Here is a 19,505-nt window from a genome sequence, read left to right as displayed (position 1 = left end):
GGTGTTAGCTAAGCTGCCGAATGTCTGCATGGACCTATACCATGTCTTCGTTATTTCTCTCTCACAGAAATTAATTGTGGACCTCTAAGGGAGGCCCAGAGGTTGTTGTGTGCTTTGCCGTGGCTAGGTTGGATAGCGCAATGGAAGGCAACTCAAATTATGAACTCTCTAAGTCGCAGAAGTCGTACACCGTGCGTCCTTGCCTCTTGAGGGCGTTCACCACGTCTGTGACGGTCACAGTCTTCCGCTTGACATGCTCAGTGTAGGTGAAAGTGTCGCGAATCACTTTCTCGACGAACACCTTTAGAACACCGCGGGTCTCCTCGAAGATGAGGTCAGAGATACGCTTCTCGCCGCCACGACGAGGAAGACGACGAATGGCAGGCTTCGTGATGCCACCACCATGTGGTGGCACATGGGGCCTCACTTGGCTAGACCCTCGCCACCTTTGCCTCGACCCGTCATATCTGCTGCTCAGACTCAGTGTGCCACTGAGTTACCCCACACCATCACCAACAACTTACTGCCTTTGGCGAACACACTTACCATCACACCCTTGAAGCTGTCTTTGCAGTACTGGCTACCTATTCACTCCCCCATGCCACTCATGCAACCAGTAAACAAAGACATTTTTAAGAGCAGTGACCCCCGCCTCCCAATGATAAACACATGTATGTTGGGTTAAGACCCGACGCTTTCTCTTCACCTAAATTTCTTCCTTACCTAATTGTCACATTTTCATGATTGTCTCCCTTACTCCTCCCCCAATTTTCTATACGATTTTGTTTGTTTTGTGTTGTGGCGACAAATTAGTCTCCTACTGCAGGTAATACTCAGACGACACGATGTCCGTATGTGGCAAGGGTGGCAAGGTGAAGGGGAAGTCAAAGTCTCGATCCAGCACGGCTGGGCTCCAGTTGCTCATGGGCAGGATCCACCATCTCTTTCGTAGAGGTAATAATGCCGAGCGTGCGGGTGCTGGTCCTCCCGTCCACTTGGCTGCAGTGATGGAGTACCTTGCAGGCGTAGTGCTTGAGCAGGCTCTCAACGCTGCCCGTGACAACAAGAAGACTCGTATCAGTCCCCGTCACCTGCAGCTGGCCATCCTTAATGACGAGGAGCTGAACAAGCACTTGCTGGGCATCACCATCATCCAGGGAGGTGTCCTGCCTAACATCCAGGAGGTGCGACTTCCCAAGAAGTCAGAGAAGAAGTGAAATCTTCCAATAAATTCCTCTTCGTCTCCATCGGCTCCTTTAGGAACCACATCCATTTCTTAGGACAGAATAGACATAGGCAATGGCCTAAATCACCATCTCTGTGTTTCTTCATGTATATATGCGCGCATTTATGTATTGTGTGTATAATGTGGCACGAGTTGTCTATGCTGGTTTGTGTCTCTGCATGTATTTATGTTTGGTTGCATGTAAGTATAGCTACTTACATCAGTGACGGTACAGTGGTCGACTGATATTCCCACTGCCAACTGCACATAAGGTTCGTAACGTACATCCTAAGCGGGTGGGTGGGTAGATGGATGAATGAAAGCATAGATGATGGCTTGCCTTCAGCTATGGAGGGACTGGATGAAGTTGTTGAATGATATGTTGATGTATTATCCGCGGGGTGACGACAATGGTGGATTTTATACCCCCAAATAGGAGCACTTCAGACAATAATAACACTAACAATTTATTATGATAACACTACAGCCGATAATAGCATTATTAATACTGCTAGTTACTCCTCTTCATTTGGTTACTGTTATTATAAATCTTATTGGAATTATTGTTACCATTTTGAATTTCGCTGTTACTTCGAATTTTTAGTATTATAATTTTTTCTTATCGTTATATCAAATATTGTCACTTGATGATGGTACTACTGCCACAAGAAGAACTACATCTATAACAACAACGAAAAGCAGTACTACTGCTACTACTACTACCACCACCACTAATACTTCCACAACCAGAAACAGTGATTTATGCCAGTTGGATCCTGCCCACGAGGAACTGGAGCCCAGGCGTGCTGGATCGAGACTTTGACTTCCCCTTCACCTTGCCACCCTTGCCACATCCGGACAGCGTGTCGTCTGAGTACTACCTGCAGTAGGAGACTAATTTGTCGCCACAACACAAAACAAACAAAATCGTATAGAAAATGGGGCAGGAGGAAGGACGACAATCATGAAAATGTGACAAGTAGATGAGGAAGAAATTTAGATGGAGAGAAAGCGTCAGACCTTAACCCAACATACATGTGTTTATCGTTGGGAACCGGGGGTCACTGCTCTTCCAAATGTCTTTGTTTACTGGTTGCATGTGTGGCATGGGGGAGTGTAAAGATAGCCAATACTGCAAAGACAGCTTCAAGGGTGTGATGGTAAGTGTGTTCGTCAAAGGCAGTAAGTTGTTGGTGATGGCCTGGGGGTAACTCAGTGGCACACTGAGTCTGAGCAGCAGGTATGACGGGTAGAGGCAAAGGTGGCAAAGGTCTAGCCAAGTGAGGCGCCATGAGCCACAACAAGGTGGTGGCATCACGAAGCCTGCCATCCGTCGTCTTCCTCGTCGTGGCGGCGAGAAGCGTATCTCTGACATCTTCGAGGAGACCCGCGGTGTTCTAAAGGTGTTCGTCGAGAAAGTGATTCGCGACACTTTCACCTACACTGAGCATGTCAAGCAGAAGACTGTGACCGTCATGGACGTGGTGGACGCCCTTAAGGGGCAAGGACGCACCGTGTACGGCTTCTGCGACTTAGAGAGTTCATAATTGAGTTGCCTTCCATTGCGCTATGCAACCTAGCCACGGTAAAGCACACAACAACCTCCGGGCCTCCCTTAGAGGTCCACACTGAATTTCTGTGAGAGAGAAATAATGAAGACATGGTATAGGTCCATGGAGACACTCGGCAGCTTAGCTAACACCTATGTCCTTATGTCAATGCCAACAAGGAATTCAAAATAAAAGTAAGGGACTCGAGAGGTGCCAAGTTTACGACTGGTCGTTTGCTATAATATGAAGAGGCCGATTGAGGGGCAGACAGAGAGATAGGTGGGTGGATGGATATATACATATGTGTACAGATAGACAGAGGGATACGAAGGTAGATAGATGGCTCGTTAGGAAATTATAACACAATAGATAGATCGAAGTATTTTTTGGCTTAAAGGTAGGAAGATACGTAGATACAGTGATTACTAGATAGATACACAGGTATATAGATAGATGTACAGAAGAAAATTATGACCCGACAGATAGATTGAAAGGCTAATTAGATGGTAGGCAGGTAGGTTGACTCGACTGCTACAAAGACAGATAACTAGACAGATTGCTAAACATTTACATGTATTTGCTTAGATACTTCGGAAGAAAGTTAGATCTGGCTGAAACACACCTTACCAGACCAAAAGTAACCTAGCCTAGCCTCACCAAACCAAGCATAGCCTCATCTCACCAGAGCAAACCTAACTTCACCTAACGTTACTACTCTAAACCCAACCTCACCTGCCAACGAGACATAATATAAGCCAGCCTTATCAAACAAAACAAAACCTAACCAAATCCAACCTATCTTTATCTGCCCTCATTAAACTTCACAGAACGTAAGCAAATCCTTAAATAACCTCAACCAACCAAACCAAACCAAACCAAACCTAATCTAATCTAATTATTATTACTAGCGATACCTCATCTCACTAAAGCCAAAGGCTACTCTTTACCTAACCACTATTAACGTGACCGACAACAGGTTAAAACTCAAAGAAAGGAAGCAAGCCTTTTCAGAGTAACGTCAAACCAAATAGAATCACAAAAAAAAAGTACCCAAGACTCTCCACTTAATCAAAGCCTGCCCAAATCGCACGCACACCGAAGCCAACCTTATTAGTTCATACAAAATGGACGGCCTACTATATGAATGTATGTATGTGTGTATATTTATATAGATGAATAGATTGATAGATAGACAGATAGATTGATAGTTAGATACTAAACAGAGACAGACAGACAGACAGACAGAGACAGATAGAGTTGGGGGGTTGGGATGAAGTCTAGCAGGAATGCATGCATCCAGGCAGGAAATCACACTCTTATGAACGAACGAACGCACGCACACAGAGAGGTTTAGCAACCTGCACCTCTCTCTGACAGGTGTGAACTAAAGACAAAAAAGAGGATTAAAATAAATGTCTTTAAGTTTTGTCAGTTCTGAATTTTACTTTTATATCTCTTAGGAAGGGAAAAGGGTGTGTAGATCAGATATTTGTTCTAAGATGTTTAGTGAAGTATCTAGAGAAGGGAAGGAAAGTGTACGCTGCCTTCATGGACTAGGAGAAAGTTTATGACAGAACAGATAGGCAAGGTATGTGGAAGGTATTAAGAATATATGGAGTGGAGGGGAAGTTATTGAGTGCTGTGAAGAGTATGTACGCGGGAGCTAGGGCTACGGTGCGAGTGGATGGCGAGCTGAGTTCTTTGATCTCAATGTGGGACTGAAACAGGGGTGTGTTATGTCTCCATGGCTGTTTAATATATATATGGATGGGGTTGTAAAGGAGGTGCAAGGTAGGGCAGTGGATGTGGGGGTGGCCCTAATGAATGAGGGTGAGATCTGGAAGCTTCCGGTGTTGCTGTTTGCTGATGATACAGTATTGTTGAGTGAAGATGAATGGGAGTTGCAAGGTTTGGTGAATGAATTTGGGACAGTGTGTAGGAGGAGGAAGCTGAAAGTTAATGTAAACAAAAGTAAAGTTATAGTGTTTGAGAGGAATGAAGTCACAGAGTGTGCAGTGAGGTTGGATGGCGAGGATATGGAGAATGTGAGTGCATTCAAGTACTTGGGTAGTGTGATGAGTAAGGATGGAACTTTGGGGGATGAAGTACGTGAAAGGGTACAGCAGGGAAGAAAGGTTGTTGGTACACTGAAAGCAGTGATGAGAAATAGGGAGGTGAGTATGGAAGTTAAGAAGTCACTGCATGATGGTATTGTGATCCCTACCCTGACGTATGGAAGCGAGGCGTGGACCTTGCAAGAGGGGAACAAGTCAAGAGTGAGAGCAGTGGAAATGAGTTACTTGAGAGGAGCATGTGGAGTGACGTGGTTGACGAATGAAGAAGTGAAGGAACGTTGTGGGGTAGATGTGGATGTGGTTGAGAAGATTAGGAGAAATCCATTGAGGTGGTTTGGACATGTGGAGAGAATGGAGAATGAAATACTGACTAAGCGGGTGTATGTAGGTGAGGTGGAGGGAGGGAGAGGGAGGGGTAGACCGAGGATGAGGTGGAGGGATGGAGTTGAGAGGTATATGAGGGAGGGGGGGTGAGTTGGGGGGAGGGGAGTCAAATGGTGGGTGACAGAGTGACTTGGAGGCGTTTTGTCTGCGGCCACCCTTTGCGGGATTAGGGCGTCGGGCTATAGATAGATAGATAGATAGATATCTCTTACAGTTGTAATGAAGGTCTTCAAATATATATTTACTTTTTTGAGAGGACATTCCTTTGTCCACCGCTGCGGTCTGATATTACACATTTCTACAGAGTTTTTTTGTATATCGACCTACCTACCCACCAATTTACCTACCTACCAACCAACCTACGTACCTTCCTACCTACCTACCTACCTATCTGTTTACTTACCTCCCTGGCTTTTGGCCTGCGTGCCTGCCTGGCATGCGCCTAGATTCTGTGAAAGAGTAAAAATGGAGTATAATAACGTTGGTTGCGCCATCCGTTAAGGGACGATCGGTTATTCAATGAGGGTTGGTCCGTTTGTCATGCTGTTTATCCATTTCTACTTACATCTTGTATTTTCTTTTCCTTTGTTCCATATGTTTCAAGACACGGTGGTGAAATAGGTAATCGATCGAAAGGCTGGAAGGTTGTAGATATTGCCTATTAAATCTAAAGAAGAAGAAAAAAGAATTGATAGAAGAACCTCTTCTGGCTCAGGAAGGCCGTATTAGTAGGTCGTTTCTTTCCTTCTCATTGCCAACGGCCACACCACGTTGAGAGCACCGTTTCTCGTCCGATCAGCAAAGTTAAGCAACGTTGGGTCTGGTTAGTACTTGGATGGGTGACCGCCTGGGAACACCAGATGCTGTTGGCATGAACTTTTCACATTTTTCTTACTATTTTTCGCGCGTCAAACTAAGATCCATGCAATGAGAACAACAGGCGACTGCTAATCCGGGCAATTTCCATTCCTTAGCCAGACTATCTCATCTGCCGTACCCAAAGTGTCACCTCCATAACTCTCGAAGGTAAATCCCACCTATCCAAGCTATTTCTGCCTTTCAATACACGACAAGCAAGGTTGACTGATGCACCTACAGAAGACACTGTCACGTCGGTGAGGCACCACACACAATGGATATGAATACGTGTGTGATATATGGAATACTTCCAAACGAACAGTTTATCCCTTGAATTTCTCGCTCTCACGGCCGTTTTCTCTATTTCACAAGGTCTATCCATGATCCTCCACCGGACAAGCCATGCACCACCCGCCACAACAACACGCCAACCCAGGCAGGCAGGCAGGCAGGACGTTACCTTGCCCTCATCACCAAGTGCCCTGTAGCGTTCTCAACAACACCGACCTCCCGCAGAGCCCCTACACATAGGCCCCATCGTAGCTACCAACTGGCATAAATCACTAATGCTTCTGGCTGTGGAAGTATTAGTGGTGGTGGTAGTAGTAGTAGCAGTAGTACTGTTTTTCGTTGTTGTTATAGATGTAGTTCTTCTTGTGGCAGTAGTACCATCATCAAGTGACAATATTTGATATAACGACAAGAAAAAATTGTAATACTAAAAATTCGAAGTAACAACGAAATTGAAAATGGCAACAATAATTCCAATAAGATTTATAATAACAGTTACCAAATGAAGACGAGTAACTAACAGTATTAATAATGCTATTATCGGCTGTAGTGTTATCATAATAAATTGTTAGTTTTATTATTGTCTGAAGTGCTCTTATTTGGGGGTATAAAATCCACCATTGTCGTCACCCCGCGGATAATACATCAACATATCATTCAACAACTTCATCCAGTCCCTCCATAGCTGAAGGCAAGCCATCATCTATGCTTTCATTCATCCATCTATCCACCCACCCGCTTTGGATGTACGTTACGAGCCTTATGTGCAGTTGGCAGTGGGAATATCAATCGACCAGTGTACCGTCACTGATGTAAGTAGCTATACTTACATGCAACCAAACATAAATACATGCAGAGACACAAGCCAGCATAGACAACTCGTGCCACATTATACACATGATACATAAATGCGCGTATATATACAAGAAGAAACACAGAGATGGTGATTTAGGCCATTGCCTATGTCTATTCTGTCTTAAGAAATGGATGTGGCTCCTAAAGGAGCCGATGGAGGTGAAGAGGAATTTATTGGAAGATTTCACTTCTTCTCTGACTTCTTGGGAAGCAGCACCTCCTGGATGTTAGGCAGGACACCTCCCTGGATGATGGTGATGCCAGACAAGAGGTTGTTCAGCTCCTCGTCATTACGGGTGGCCAGCTGCAGGTGACGGGGACTGATACAAGTCTTCTTGTTGTCACGGGCAGTGTTGAGAACCAGCTCAAGCACTTTGCCTGCAAGGTACTCCATGACACACTCGTTGCTCAGACGCTGTCTGGTTCGGAGCTCTGGCCACTCTATCTCTCAGACTGGACTTAGTCTCATTTACTGAGGTAGAATTTTGCCAGATTTTCCTTGTTTTCGGCTCTTTTTGGACTTCAGTCTCCAGCACAGAGAGTGAATTTCTTTCTCTTTCTGTGCTTTGGCTCTGACTCTGTCCCTGACAGACAGCCACTGCCTGACTGTGAGAGTGTTTGTGTAGTGTGTTTGTGTGTGTGTGTGTGTGTGTGTGTGTGTGTGTTTCTTTTTTTCCTGCCGCCGTTAGCGTCTCTCTGTGTGGTACGAAGCCGAACCCTGAAGGGGTGCCGTTAGGGCATTTCCATGATGCGGGCCCATTAGGGGCTGGTTATAGGAAGCACAGAGAGCTGCTCTGTTAGATTAGGGAAGACCCGAAAGGGACAGTGGCGGGGCCTCCTATCGCCCTTTAGAGGGGTGGGGAGCATAGGTAGCCCGTCACTGTAGGGACCTGCCTTTTTTTTTTTTTTTTTTTCCAGGGTGAGTGTGAGTGTATCTGGCTGTGTGACTGTGTGAGTGGTGTCTGTGGGTGTTTATGTGTCTGTCTGTCTGGCTAAGACCATGAAGGGGACCCAGTCCCCTTGGCCTACAGGGCCAGCTAGCTCTCTGCCTGCAAAGCAGAGGCCTTCCCGCCCTGCTCCCGTGCCAGGCGTGAAGCAAGAGCGTCGTCTGTCTGACGGAAGCTCTCACTCGTCGACGTCTGGCCAGGCCTCTTGTCCACCCCTGTCTCCCAAGCCTCCTAAGCAGAGGCCTCTGGGCCCTGCTACTGTGCCAGGTGCGAAGCGGGAGCGGCGCCTTTCAGACTCTAGCTCCAGCTCGTCGACATCTGGCGAGGCCTCTTCCTCATCTCCCTCTCGCAGACCCACGGGAACCATTCCTCGTGCAAGAGGAGCTGCTGCTTCATCTCCCCCTTCCACCTTAGCACGTGCAACCAAGGTTGCACGTGTTCATGAGGCGATGGAGGAGGGAGTTTCGGTTCCTCCTCCTCCTAACACCTCCAGCGGCAAGGCCTCCTCTGCTGCTGCACCCAAGGCTGCCCTTCCCTCCAGGGACCCTCGCCGCCTGGCAACCAAACCTGCTATATCTACTCCTGCCACTGCAAACGCCAGCAACAGTGTATGCACCACTGAACCTCTCCTGGACATGCATCCTCCTGTTGCAGCTCCCTCTTCTGCTGCTCCTACTCCTGCTCATGACGATGACGACTTCATTACAGTGACGAGGAAAACACAGCGAGCGTCACAGGGAAACGCCATTACCCCAGCATTGAAGCCTCCAGGGTCCCGACGGCCACTCCTGCTGCTCGCCCTGCAGTCTCTGTCGCGGCTCCTCCGCCTCCGCTGTCTACTTTTCCGGCTTTTCGCGTCCCTCTTCAGGAAGGATACGGCACCAGCTACGACACGGTAGCAGCTCTGGAACGACACCTGCCCGGCCTCACAGCCATGAATCGCTTTGGCCGCAATGAAAGCTGTGTGCTGATCCCCACCAAAGAGGGATCATATCTATGCCTGAAGGAGATTGTGGAGGAGGAGGCCCCGATCGTCAGGATCGTGGAGCTACCTCAGGGCGCCCAGACTACAAAGGCGGTTGTGATGGGATATCCTCGGTGTATGCCAGTGGATATCCTTCTACAACACGACCTCATAGAGGAGGCAGTGAGGTGCGAGAACCGACGAACACGGCAAGAGACGCTGCAGGTTTGTGTGACTCTGTGTGGACCGCTCGTAGAGTCCATCAATCTGGGCAATTGGGGGATGTTTTACCTCCTCCCTTTCACGCCCGAGCCGCTGCGCTGCTACAGGTGTCACTGTTTCGGACACCATTGCACCAACTGCAACCGCCCCATCGTCTACGGAGTCTGCAGTGGAGCGCACGACACCGAGCAGTGCCTGAAGTGGCTGAAGGCAAAGGAGCTGACAACTGCCAAGTGCCCCAACTGCTCGGGGCAACACCATGCCTGGCACCCCAACTGTCCTGCGAGGGTTCAACGCGTGAACCAGGGTCGGGAGCGGCAGGTTACTTGGGTGTGCGAGAGACAGACGTCAGTGCCATTCCAGCTCCCCCAGGCACCTTTGTCTGGGGACAGCAGCGCCGCTCAGAAGTACCAAGTCCTCCAGCTCTCAACGAGATGGACTTCCCACCGTTGTCTCCTGCTCTTGCTGTAGGTAAGACCACGGCAGAAATACATCTACAGCTGACGTCTGTCCTGCCATCACCACCCATCCCAGCGCCCAGCCAACCACCCACTCCTACTCCTACCGTGATGACTTTCACGACGGAGGAGTTCAGGACCCTGGCAACAGAGCTGGCAGTAACTAGTGCTCAAACAATAGCAAAGAGCCTAGACATCCCTCTCCCAATAGAGCCCCTCACCAAAGCAGCCGATCGCCTTGTCGACAAGGTCATCGAGAGAAAGAAGGCGAGCCTCAGTGCCCCTCTTTCTCCTCGCTGCCCGGCTCACTCTACAGGGAGAACTCGTCCCACTTCCTACAGAGCAACTCGCCCATCCAGGCAGACCAGGCCCACACGCATTAAAGGCCAGCCTTACACCAAGCACCTGCCACATCAAAGCCCCCATCTGGAGCAAGCGCCAACACCATCTGTGGCCACTACAGTGGACACGGCCTCTCCAGTGCTGCAGGAGGACAACCATCTGCAATTGTCAGCGGACAGCCAGTAGAGAACTCCCTCAGACTCCTTCAGTGGAATTGTCTGGGAGCGAGGCAAAAGCTTCCGCTTTTGCAGGAGGCGGCCGCCAGGGACTGCCCTCACATCATTCTTCTGCAGGAGGCCCTGCTCCCGGATAATTCCACCTTTCGTCTTCCGGGTTACACCACCCATCTCCCATATGTTCGTGGCGTCACATCAGGGTGTGGCGTTCTGGTACAGGATCACATTGCATGCACAGATTGTGACCCTCCTCCTTTCTGTGGATCTGATGTGGAGGTCCAGGGCGTGGTTCTACACCTGGCAACGTCACCCCTGACAGTATATAATGTATACTGGAGCCAGAGAGGCACCCTGGAGTTGGGTGATCTGTTCTCCCAGGCTGCCAGGGGAGCCGTGTATATAAGGGGTAACTTTAATGCCTACCACGCCCTTCTATCATCGCCTCTTCAGTCCAGTGAAGCAGGACGGCACATTTCCTTACTTCTGGAGGAGGTGGGTGGTGTCTCCCTATTAAATGATGTGGCACAGGCCACCCATATTGTGGGAGGTCGCCTCGATCTCTCCCTAGTGTCAGCACCACTAGCAGGCTTGGCATCGTGGTCACTCCACCCCCACCTTGCAAGTGATCACTTTGCCCTTATTGTTGACCTGCCTCTCGCTCCCCTCCTGTCACCCCCACCTCCTCCACCACGGTGGGACCTACGCAGGGCGGACTGGACGGCCTTTGCCCATGCTCTCACGGCGGCCTTTGAGACATCCCCTCCTGCCTCAGACTTCGAGAGCAGAGCAGATCAGGTAGCAAGTATTTTGGCACAAGCTGCTTCTCTTGCTATCCCGCTGTGGCAGCGTTCAACGAGGTGCTACCGAGATGGCTGGTTCTACTGCGACAGGGTCAAGGAACTGAACTGGAGACTCAATGCGGCACGCAAGCAGTACCGACGACGCCGTACATCTCTGCACCGCCGGTACCTGGTTGCTATCACACGGCATGTGGCTTCTGAGAAGCGCCGCCTTAGGGAGGAGGCGTGGATCAGATGGTGTCATACCCTAGACTCTCACTCCACTCTCCGTGAGATGTGGAGGAGAATCAGGTCCGTCTTTGATCCACCCCCTCCTCGCCCTCCCTCCCATCCTGACCCTGCCGCTGAGGCCAGCCGTCTTGCTCAGCACTTCGCTGACCACTCTGCCTCTCCTAATCTCCCGCAGTCTGTCAGAGCCCTACAGGAGCAGCTGTCCACCTCTCGTGCTGCAGGAATTCAGGCAGTGTGTGATAGGCCTGACCCTGCTGACTGTCCGATCACCAGTGGGGAGCTCCACAAAGTGCTGCAGCGCAGGGAGGACACTGCGCTGGGGCTCGATGGGTTCACATACTCTCTCCTGTCACATGCTGGAGATTGTGGTAGAGAACGTCTACTTCATCTGCTCAACCTCTCGTGGTCTGAGGGGCGTCTGCCGAGGTCATGGAAGACAGCTGTTATCCACCCAATTCCGAAGCCTCGTGATCCCACTGCCATGCACCCCATCTCCCTTCTCAGTTGTGTTGCTAAGATGGCTGAGAGGGTTGTGTGGGCTCGGCTTGTTTGGCGGCTGGGACCGCTGCACCCAGGGATTTATGCCTACCATCCAGGCAGGAGTACCACCCACTGCCTCGCGTCATTCCTTGGGGAGCTGAGGGGAGGAAGGGGAATGGCTGTCTTCCTCGACCTTGAGAAAGCCTTTGAACTGGCAAGCCCCACTGTAATCCTGGTGGCTCTTGCGGCCAGGGGTGTGGGAGGCAGGCTTCTATCCTGGATCCAGGATTTCTTTAACGAACGATCTGCAGGGGTCCAATTCCAGGGACACCTTTCCCCTTTTCACCCACATCCTAACGGCACCCACCAGGGGAGCGTTTTGAGCCCTCTCCTCTTTAACATCCTTATGGAGGGACTCTTAATTGTAGACTAGGGGCCTGGCATTACCCTCCTCTGCTATGCGGACGATCTGGCCCTCGTCTTTACTAGGAGGGACTGCTTCATGCAGGTGGACTCGGCCCTTTCTTGGTTGCACGCCAAGTGTACTGAGCTTGGGCTGAAGATTAATTTTAATAAGACAAAGTGTCTGCCCTTTGGACTCCGTCCCCCAGACTTTCCTATGCTGCTTGGGGGGCAGCAGCTCTCTCTTGTCACTGTCCATCAGTATCTGGGAGTCTGGCTTGACAGGGGTTTCACTTTTGCCTGCCATGTTCTGTACTTGCGGGAGCATGCTTCCACCAGACTGGCTGCTCTCCGCTATCTCTCCAAGCAGAGTTTGGGGGCGTCATACTCAGTCCTCCGAACATTTTATATACATGCCATCCAATCCCTGGTGGACTACAGTGACATCTGTTGACTGGACTCGCTCCACCAGTCTTTAGATCTCTGGAGGTCATACAGAACAATGCACTCCATATCATGCTGGGGCTCCACCCTGGACCCGGATTGTCAATCTCCGTATGGAGAGTGGTTTGCTGTCTCTGGTGCATCGTGTTGCGCTACGAGCGGCAGTCATAACTCTGCAGCTGATATGGTGCCGGCCCCACCTGCCTGTCTCTGCCCTCCTACGACGTCTTTTGTGCCACCCACCCGAGCCTGCCACTCAGTGTGACTGGGCCTGGACTACAACTGCTGTTATCCATGGACTGGGAGCTGCTGTGAGCCTCTGCCAAGATCCTGACTCTCCCTTTCCTGGGTACACTGATCCACCACCATGGGACCCCCCTCTTTTTAAATTTGTATGCCCCTCTGAGGCCAAACCTCGAATTTCCATTCCCGCACTCCTCTGTCAAGAAAGTCTTAGTCGGGTTGCGGCTCTAGATTCACTAGACTCAGCCACTTATTTTACGGATGGTTCAGTATCCTCTGTTGGCTCTGCTGGGGTGGCCTTTGTCTCTGGGCTAACAACTGAATCTTGGCGACTCTCCCAAGGTGTATCCGCTTTCCAGGCAGAGCTTGCTGCCATCCTGGTTGCATTGCACCACACTCATCACCATCATCATCACCGTGTCATAATTCACACAGACTCATTTTCCTCCCTTCAGAGGCTAAGACCGTTTTCCCTTAAGGACAACGTCTTTCTTCTGACGGCGATTTTTACTTTTGCATCCCTTCTCGTCCGTAGGGGTGCCACTATTATTCTCCATTGGCTCCCAGGTCATGTTGGAATCAGCGGCAATGAGCGTGCTGTTGACACAGCACGCTCAGCTTGCTCGCTCCCTAACATCACATTTCAACTGCGCCCCAGCCTCTCGCACGTCATTAGCACTCTCACTGCTACCATCAGCAGGCAGTCTCGAGAGGAACATCAGCTTTTGGTTACAGAAGGCTCTAGCTCTGCTACATGGTATGCCACCGTCACATCATATTCTCTTTTGTTGCCCTCGAAAGGCATACCCAACTATATTGTAGTGAGGCTCAGGCATTTGCATCTGTGGTTTCCATGCTACAAACAAATTGTCGGTACAGAGCCAGACCCGTGCACCCATTGTTTGGTCACATCTGAGGAGCCACTCATTCACTATCTTCTTTACTACCCAGCCACTACCATGCTCAGGTCTCACCCTGACACGACTTTTCCTCGGACTGGGGATGATTTCATAGATGCTGCTGGCATCGTTGCACGTGCTCCTTTAAAATTATTACTCATCACAGTCAGAAAATACCCACCCCCTCGATCATTCAAGCTCGCGCAAGATAAGAGCATCTCTGACGGGCTCCTTGTTTGCCCGTGTCCCAGCATTGCTGGGACGAATATCCCCCACCCAAAAAAAAAATACTCCATGACTGCAGCCAAGTGGACGGGAGAAGCAGCACCCATACGCTCGGCATAACTACCTCGATGAAAGAGATGGTGGATCCTGCCCATGAGGAACTGGAGCCCAGCCATGCTGGATCGAGACTTTGACTTCCCCTTCACCTTGCCATCCTTGCCACATCTGGACATCGTGTCATCTGAGTATTACCTGCAGTAGGAGACTAATTTGTCGCCACAACACAAAACAAACAAAATCGTATAGAAAATGGGGGAGGAGAAAGGGAGACAATCATGAAGATGTGACAAGTAGGTGAGGAAGAAATTTAGATGAAGAGAGAGCGTCGGGCCTTAACCCAACAAACATGTGTTTATCGTTGGGAAGCAGGAGTCACTGCTCTTCCAAATGTCTTTGTTTACTGGTTGCATGTGTGGCATGGGGGAGTGTAAAGGTAGGCAGTACTGCAAAGACAGCTTCAAGGGTGTGGTGGTAAGTGTGTTCATCAAAGGCAGTAAGTTGTTGGTGATGGTGTGGAGGTAACTCAGTGGCAAACTGAGTCTGAGCAACAGGCATGACGGGTCGAGGCAAAGGTGGCAAGGGTCTAGCCAAGTGAGGTGCCATGTGCCACCAGAAGGTAGTGGCATCACGAAGCCTGCCATCCGTCGTCTTGCTCGTCGTGGCGGCGAGAAGCGTATCTCTGGCCTCATCTTCGAGGAGACCTGCGGTGTTCTAAAGGTGTTCCTCGAGAAAGTAATTCGCGACGCTTTCCCCTACACTGAGCGTGCCAAGCGGAAGACTGTGACCGTCATGGACGTTGTGAACGCCCTCAAGAGGCAAGGACGCACCGTGTACGGCTTCTACGACTTAGAGAGTTCATAATTGAGTTGCCTTCCATTGCGCTATCCAACCTAGCCACGGCAAAGCACACAACAACCTCCGGGCCTTCCTTAGAGGTCCACACTGAATTTCTGTGAAAGAGAAATTGTACCCCCTCCACAATATGTCTACCCCCGACGTATATATGTCTCCCCCCAATGTATACATGCCCCCACTAAACTCGCTAGGTCAGCATGCTTTCCCACGCCTGAAGACTGCGTTATTGCATCAGTTGATAGCAGACAGCCGAGACGGGCAGACTATTTTACTGTGAGTTTGTAATAAACTCCTTATCTAGCTGTTTGTACACGGAGTTTCTATTACCAAAGTATTGCAAGTTACATTTGGTAGCAGCGGTGTGTCGAACCATCAGATTCTGACCGCCTCCTTGGATTTTTAGTGTAACAATGAAGACATGGTATAGGTCCATGCAGACATTCGACAGCTTAGCTAACACCTATGTCATTATGTCAATGCCACGGAATTCAAAATAAGAGTAAGGGACTCGAGAGGTGCCAAGTTTAAGACAGGTCGTTTGCTATAATATGGAGAGGCCGATTGAGGGGAAGACAGAGAGATAGATGGGTGGATGGATATATACATATGTGTACAGATAGACAGAGGGATATGAAGGTAGACAGATGGCTCGTTAGGAAATTATAACCCAATAGATAGATAGAAGTATTTTTTGGCTTAAAGGCAGGAAGATAGGTAGATACAGTGATTACTAGATAGATACACAGGTATATAGATAGATGTACAGAAGAAAATTATGACCCAACAGATAGATTGAAAGGCTAATTACTGGTAGGCTGGTAGGTTGACTCGACTGCTACAAAGACAGATAACTAGACAAATTGCTAAACATTTACATGTATTTGCTTAGATACTTCGGAAGAAAGTTACATCTGGCTGAAACTCACCTTACCAGACCAAAAGTAACCTAGCCTAGCCTCACCAAACCAAGCATAGCCTCATCTCACCAGAGCAAACCTAACTTCACCTAACGCTACTACTCTAAACCCAACATCACCTGCCAACGAGACATAATATAAGCTAGCCTTATCAAACAAAACAAAACCTAAACTAATCCAACCTATCTTTATCTGCCCTCATCAAACCTCACAGAACGTAAGCAAATCCTTAAATAACCTCAACCAACCAAACCAAATCAAACCTAATCTAACCTAATTATTATTACTAGCGATACCTCATCTCACTAAAGCCAAAGGCTACTCTTTACCTAACCACCATCATCAAGTGACCGACAACAAGTTAAAACTTAAAGAAAGGAAGCAAGCCTTTTCAAAGTAACGTCAAACCACATAGAATCACAAAGAAAAATACCCAAGACTCTCCACTTAATCAAAGCCTGCCAAATCGCACGCACAACGAGGCCAACCTTATTAGTTCATACAAAGTGGACGCCCTACTATATGTATGTATGTGTGTATATACTGTATATAGATGGATAGATTGATAGATAGACAGATAGATTGATAGTAAGATACTATACAGAGACAGACAGACAGACAGACAGAGACAGAGTGGGGGGGTTGGGATGAAGTCTAGCAGGAATGCATGCATCCAGGCAGGCAGGCACACACTAACGAACGAACGAACGCACGCACACATAGAGGTTTAGCAACCTGCACCTCTCTCTGACAGGTGTGAACTAAAGGCAAAAAAGAGGATTAAAATAAATGTCTTTAAGTTTTGTCAGTTCTGAATTTTACTTTTATATCTCTTACAGTTGTAATGAAGGTCTTCAAATATATATTTACTTTTTTGAGAGGACATTGTTTGTCCACCGCTGCGGTCTGATATTACACATTTCTACAGAGTTTTTTTGTATATAGACCTACCAACCCACCAACCAACCTACCAACCAACCAACCAACCAACCTACCTACCTACCTATCTGTTTACTTACCTGCCTGGCTTTTGGCCTGAGTGCCTGCCTGGCATGCGCCTAGATTCTGTGAAAGAGTAAAAATGGAGTATAATAACGTTGGTTGCGCCATCCGTTAAGGGACGATCGGTTATTCAATGAGGGTTGGTCCGTTTGTCATGCTGTTTATCCATTTCTACTTACATCTTGCATTTTCTTTTCCTTTGTTCCATATGTTTCAAGACACGGTGACGAAATAGGTAATCCATCGAAAGGTTGGAAGGTTGTAGATATTACCTATTAAATCTAAAGAAAAAGAAGAAAGAATCGATAGAAGAGCCTCTTCTGGCTCAGTAAGGCCGTATTAATAGGTCGTTTCTTTCCTTCTCATTGCCAACGGCCACACCACGTTGAGAGCACCGCTTCTCGTCCGATCAGCGAAGTTAAGCAACGTTGGGTCTGGTTAGTACTTGGATGGGTGACCGCCTGGGAACACCAGATGCTGTTGGCATAAACTTTTCACCTTTTTCTTACTATTTTTCGCGCGTCAAAATAAGATCCATGCAATAAGAGCAACAGGCGACTGCTAATCCGGGCATTTTCCATTCCTTAGCCAGACTATCTCATCTGCCGTGCCCAAGGTGTCACCTCCATAACTCTCGAAGGTAAATCCCACCTATCCAAGCTATTTCTGCCTTTCAATACACGACTATCAAGGTTGACTGATGCATCTACAGAAGACACTGTCACGTCGGTGAGGCACAATGCATATGAATACGTGTGTGATATATATGGAATATTTCCAAACGAACAGATTATCCCTTGAATTTCTCGCTCTCACGGCCGTTTTCTCTATTTCACAAGCTCCATCCATAACCCTCCACTGGACAAGCCATGCACCACCCGCCACAACAACACGCGAACCCAGGCAGGCAGGCAGGCAGGACGTTACCTTGCCCTCATCACCAAGTGCCCTGTAGCGTTCTCAACAACACCGACCTCCCGAAAAGCCCCTACACATAGGCCCCATGGTAGCTACCAACTGGCATAAATCACTAATGCTTCTGGTTGTGGAAGTATTAGTGGTGGTGGTAGTAATAGTAGCAGTAGTACTGCTTTTCGTTGTTATTATAGATGTAGTTCTTCTTGTGGCAGTAGTACCATCATCAAGTGACAATATTTGATATAACGATAAGAAGAAATTGTGATACTAAAAATTCGAAGTAACAACGAAATTGAAAATGGCAACAATAATTCCAATAAGATTTATAATAACAGTAACCAAATGAAGACGAGTAACTAACAGTATTAATAATGCTATTATCGGCTGTAGTGTTATCATAATAAATTGTTAGTTTTATTATTGTCTGAAGTGCTCCTATTTGGGGGTATAAAATCCACCATTGTCGTCACCCCGCGGATAATACATCAACATATCATTCAACAACTTCATCCAGTCCCTCCATAGCTGAAGGCAAGCCATCATCTATGCTTTCATTCATCCATCTACCCACCCACCCGCTTAGGATGTACGTTACGAGCCTTATGTGCAGTTGGCAGTGGAAATATCAATCGACCACTGTACCGTCACTGATGTAAGTAGCTATACTTACATGCAACCAAACATAAATACATGCAGAGACACAAACCAGCATAGACAAATCGTGCCACATTATACACACAATACGTAAATGCGCGTATATATACAAGAAGAAACACAGAGATGGTGATTTAGGCCATTGCCTATGTCTATTCTCTTAAGAAATGGATGTGGCTCCTAAAGGAGCCGATGGAGGTGAAGAGGAATTTATTGGAAGATTTCACTTCTCCTCTGACTTGTTGGGAAGGAGCACCTCCTGGATGTTAGGCAGGACACCTCCCTGGATGATGGTGATGCCAGACAAGAGCTTGTTCAGCTTGTCGTCATTACGGATGGCCAGCTGCTAATGACCAGTACTGATACGAGTCTTCCTGTTGTCACGGGCAGCTTTGAGATCCAGCTCAAGCACTTCGCCTGCAAGGTACTCCATGACTGCAGCCAAGTGGACGGGAGGACCAGCACCCGCACGCTCGGCATTATTACCTCTACGAAAGAGATGGTGGATCCTGCCCATAAGGAACTGGAGCCCAGCCATGCTGGATCAAGACTTTGACTTCCCCTTCACCTTGCCACCCTTGCCACATCCGGACATCGTGTCGTCTGAGTATTACCTGTAGTAGGAGACCAATTTGTCGCCATATCGCAAAACAAACAAGCAAAATCGTATAGAAAATGGGGGCAGGAGGAAGGGAGACAATCATGTAGATGTGACAAGTAGGTGAGGAAGAAATTTAGATGAAGAGAAAGCGTCGGGCCTTAACCCAACATACATGTGTTTATTGTTGGGAAGCGGGGGTCACTGCTCTCCCAAATGTCTTTGTTTACTGGTTGCATGAGTGGCATGGGGGAGTGTAAAGGTAGGCAGTACTGCAAAGACAGCTTCAAGGGTTTGATGGTGTGTTCATCAAAGGCAGTAAGTTGTTGGTGAAGGTGTGGGGGTAACTCAGTGGCACTCTGAGGTTGAGCAGCAGGCATGACGGGTAGAGGCAAAGGTGGCAAGGGTCTAGCCAAGTGTGGCGCCATGC

At 48.4% G+C, this 19,505-nt stretch overlaps 2 protein-coding genes, 2 non-coding genes and 4 pseudogenes across 4 annotated transcripts; 5 read left to right on the top strand and 3 right to left on the bottom strand.

Annotated features, from left to right (window-relative positions):
• Window positions 1-157: 157 nt before the first annotated feature.
• Window positions 158-465, bottom strand: LOC145409848 (histone H4-like; annotated as a pseudogene).
• A 380-nt stretch (window positions 466-845) lies between these two features.
• Window positions 846-1,217, top strand: LOC145409847 (histone H2A-like). Its single transcript, XM_080280135.1, has one exon. It carries the CDS (start codon window positions 846-848, stop codon window positions 1,215-1,217), a length of 372 nt encoding a protein of 123 aa, XP_080136261.1.
• Window positions 1,218-2,467: 1,250 nt separating this feature from the next.
• On the top strand, window positions 2,468-2,772 carry LOC145409846 (histone H4-like; annotated as a pseudogene).
• A 3,215-nt stretch (window positions 2,773-5,987) lies between these two features.
• Window positions 5,988-6,106, top strand: LOC145409976 (5S ribosomal RNA). Its single transcript, XR_013899202.1, has one exon. It is a non-coding gene; the product is annotated as a 5S ribosomal RNA (ribosomal RNA).
• A 1,316-nt stretch (window positions 6,107-7,422) lies between these two features.
• Window positions 7,423-14,304, bottom strand: LOC145409845 (histone H2A-like). The gene is made up of 2 exons (XM_080280134.1): window positions 14,149-14,304; window positions 7,423-7,638 (listed from the first exon to the last, which is right to left on the bottom strand). Exons 1-2 carry the CDS (start codon window positions 14,302-14,304, stop codon window positions 7,423-7,425), a joined length of 372 nt encoding a protein of 123 aa, XP_080136260.1.
• A 380-nt stretch (window positions 14,305-14,684) lies between these two features.
• Window positions 14,685-14,992, top strand: LOC145409844 (histone H4-like; annotated as a pseudogene).
• A 2,280-nt stretch (window positions 14,993-17,272) lies between these two features.
• On the top strand, window positions 17,273-17,391 carry LOC145409956 (5S ribosomal RNA). Its single transcript, XR_013899183.1, has one exon. It is a non-coding gene; the product is annotated as a 5S ribosomal RNA (ribosomal RNA).
• Window positions 17,392-18,700: 1,309 nt separating this feature from the next.
• Window positions 18,701-19,072, bottom strand: LOC145409843 (histone H2A-like; annotated as a pseudogene).
• Between the last annotated feature and the right edge of the window lie 433 nt (window positions 19,073-19,505).

The sequence above is a fragment of the Coenobita brevimanus genome, chromosome 83 (genome assembly GCF_032717465.1).
Source record: "Coenobita brevimanus isolate Jiangsu-jjx chromosome 83, ASM3271746v2, whole genome shotgun sequence".
In the NCBI taxonomy this organism is placed as follows: domain Eukaryota; kingdom Metazoa; phylum Arthropoda; class Malacostraca; order Decapoda; family Coenobitidae; genus Coenobita; species Coenobita brevimanus.
This window is presented reverse-complemented; position numbering and strand designations above follow the sequence as displayed.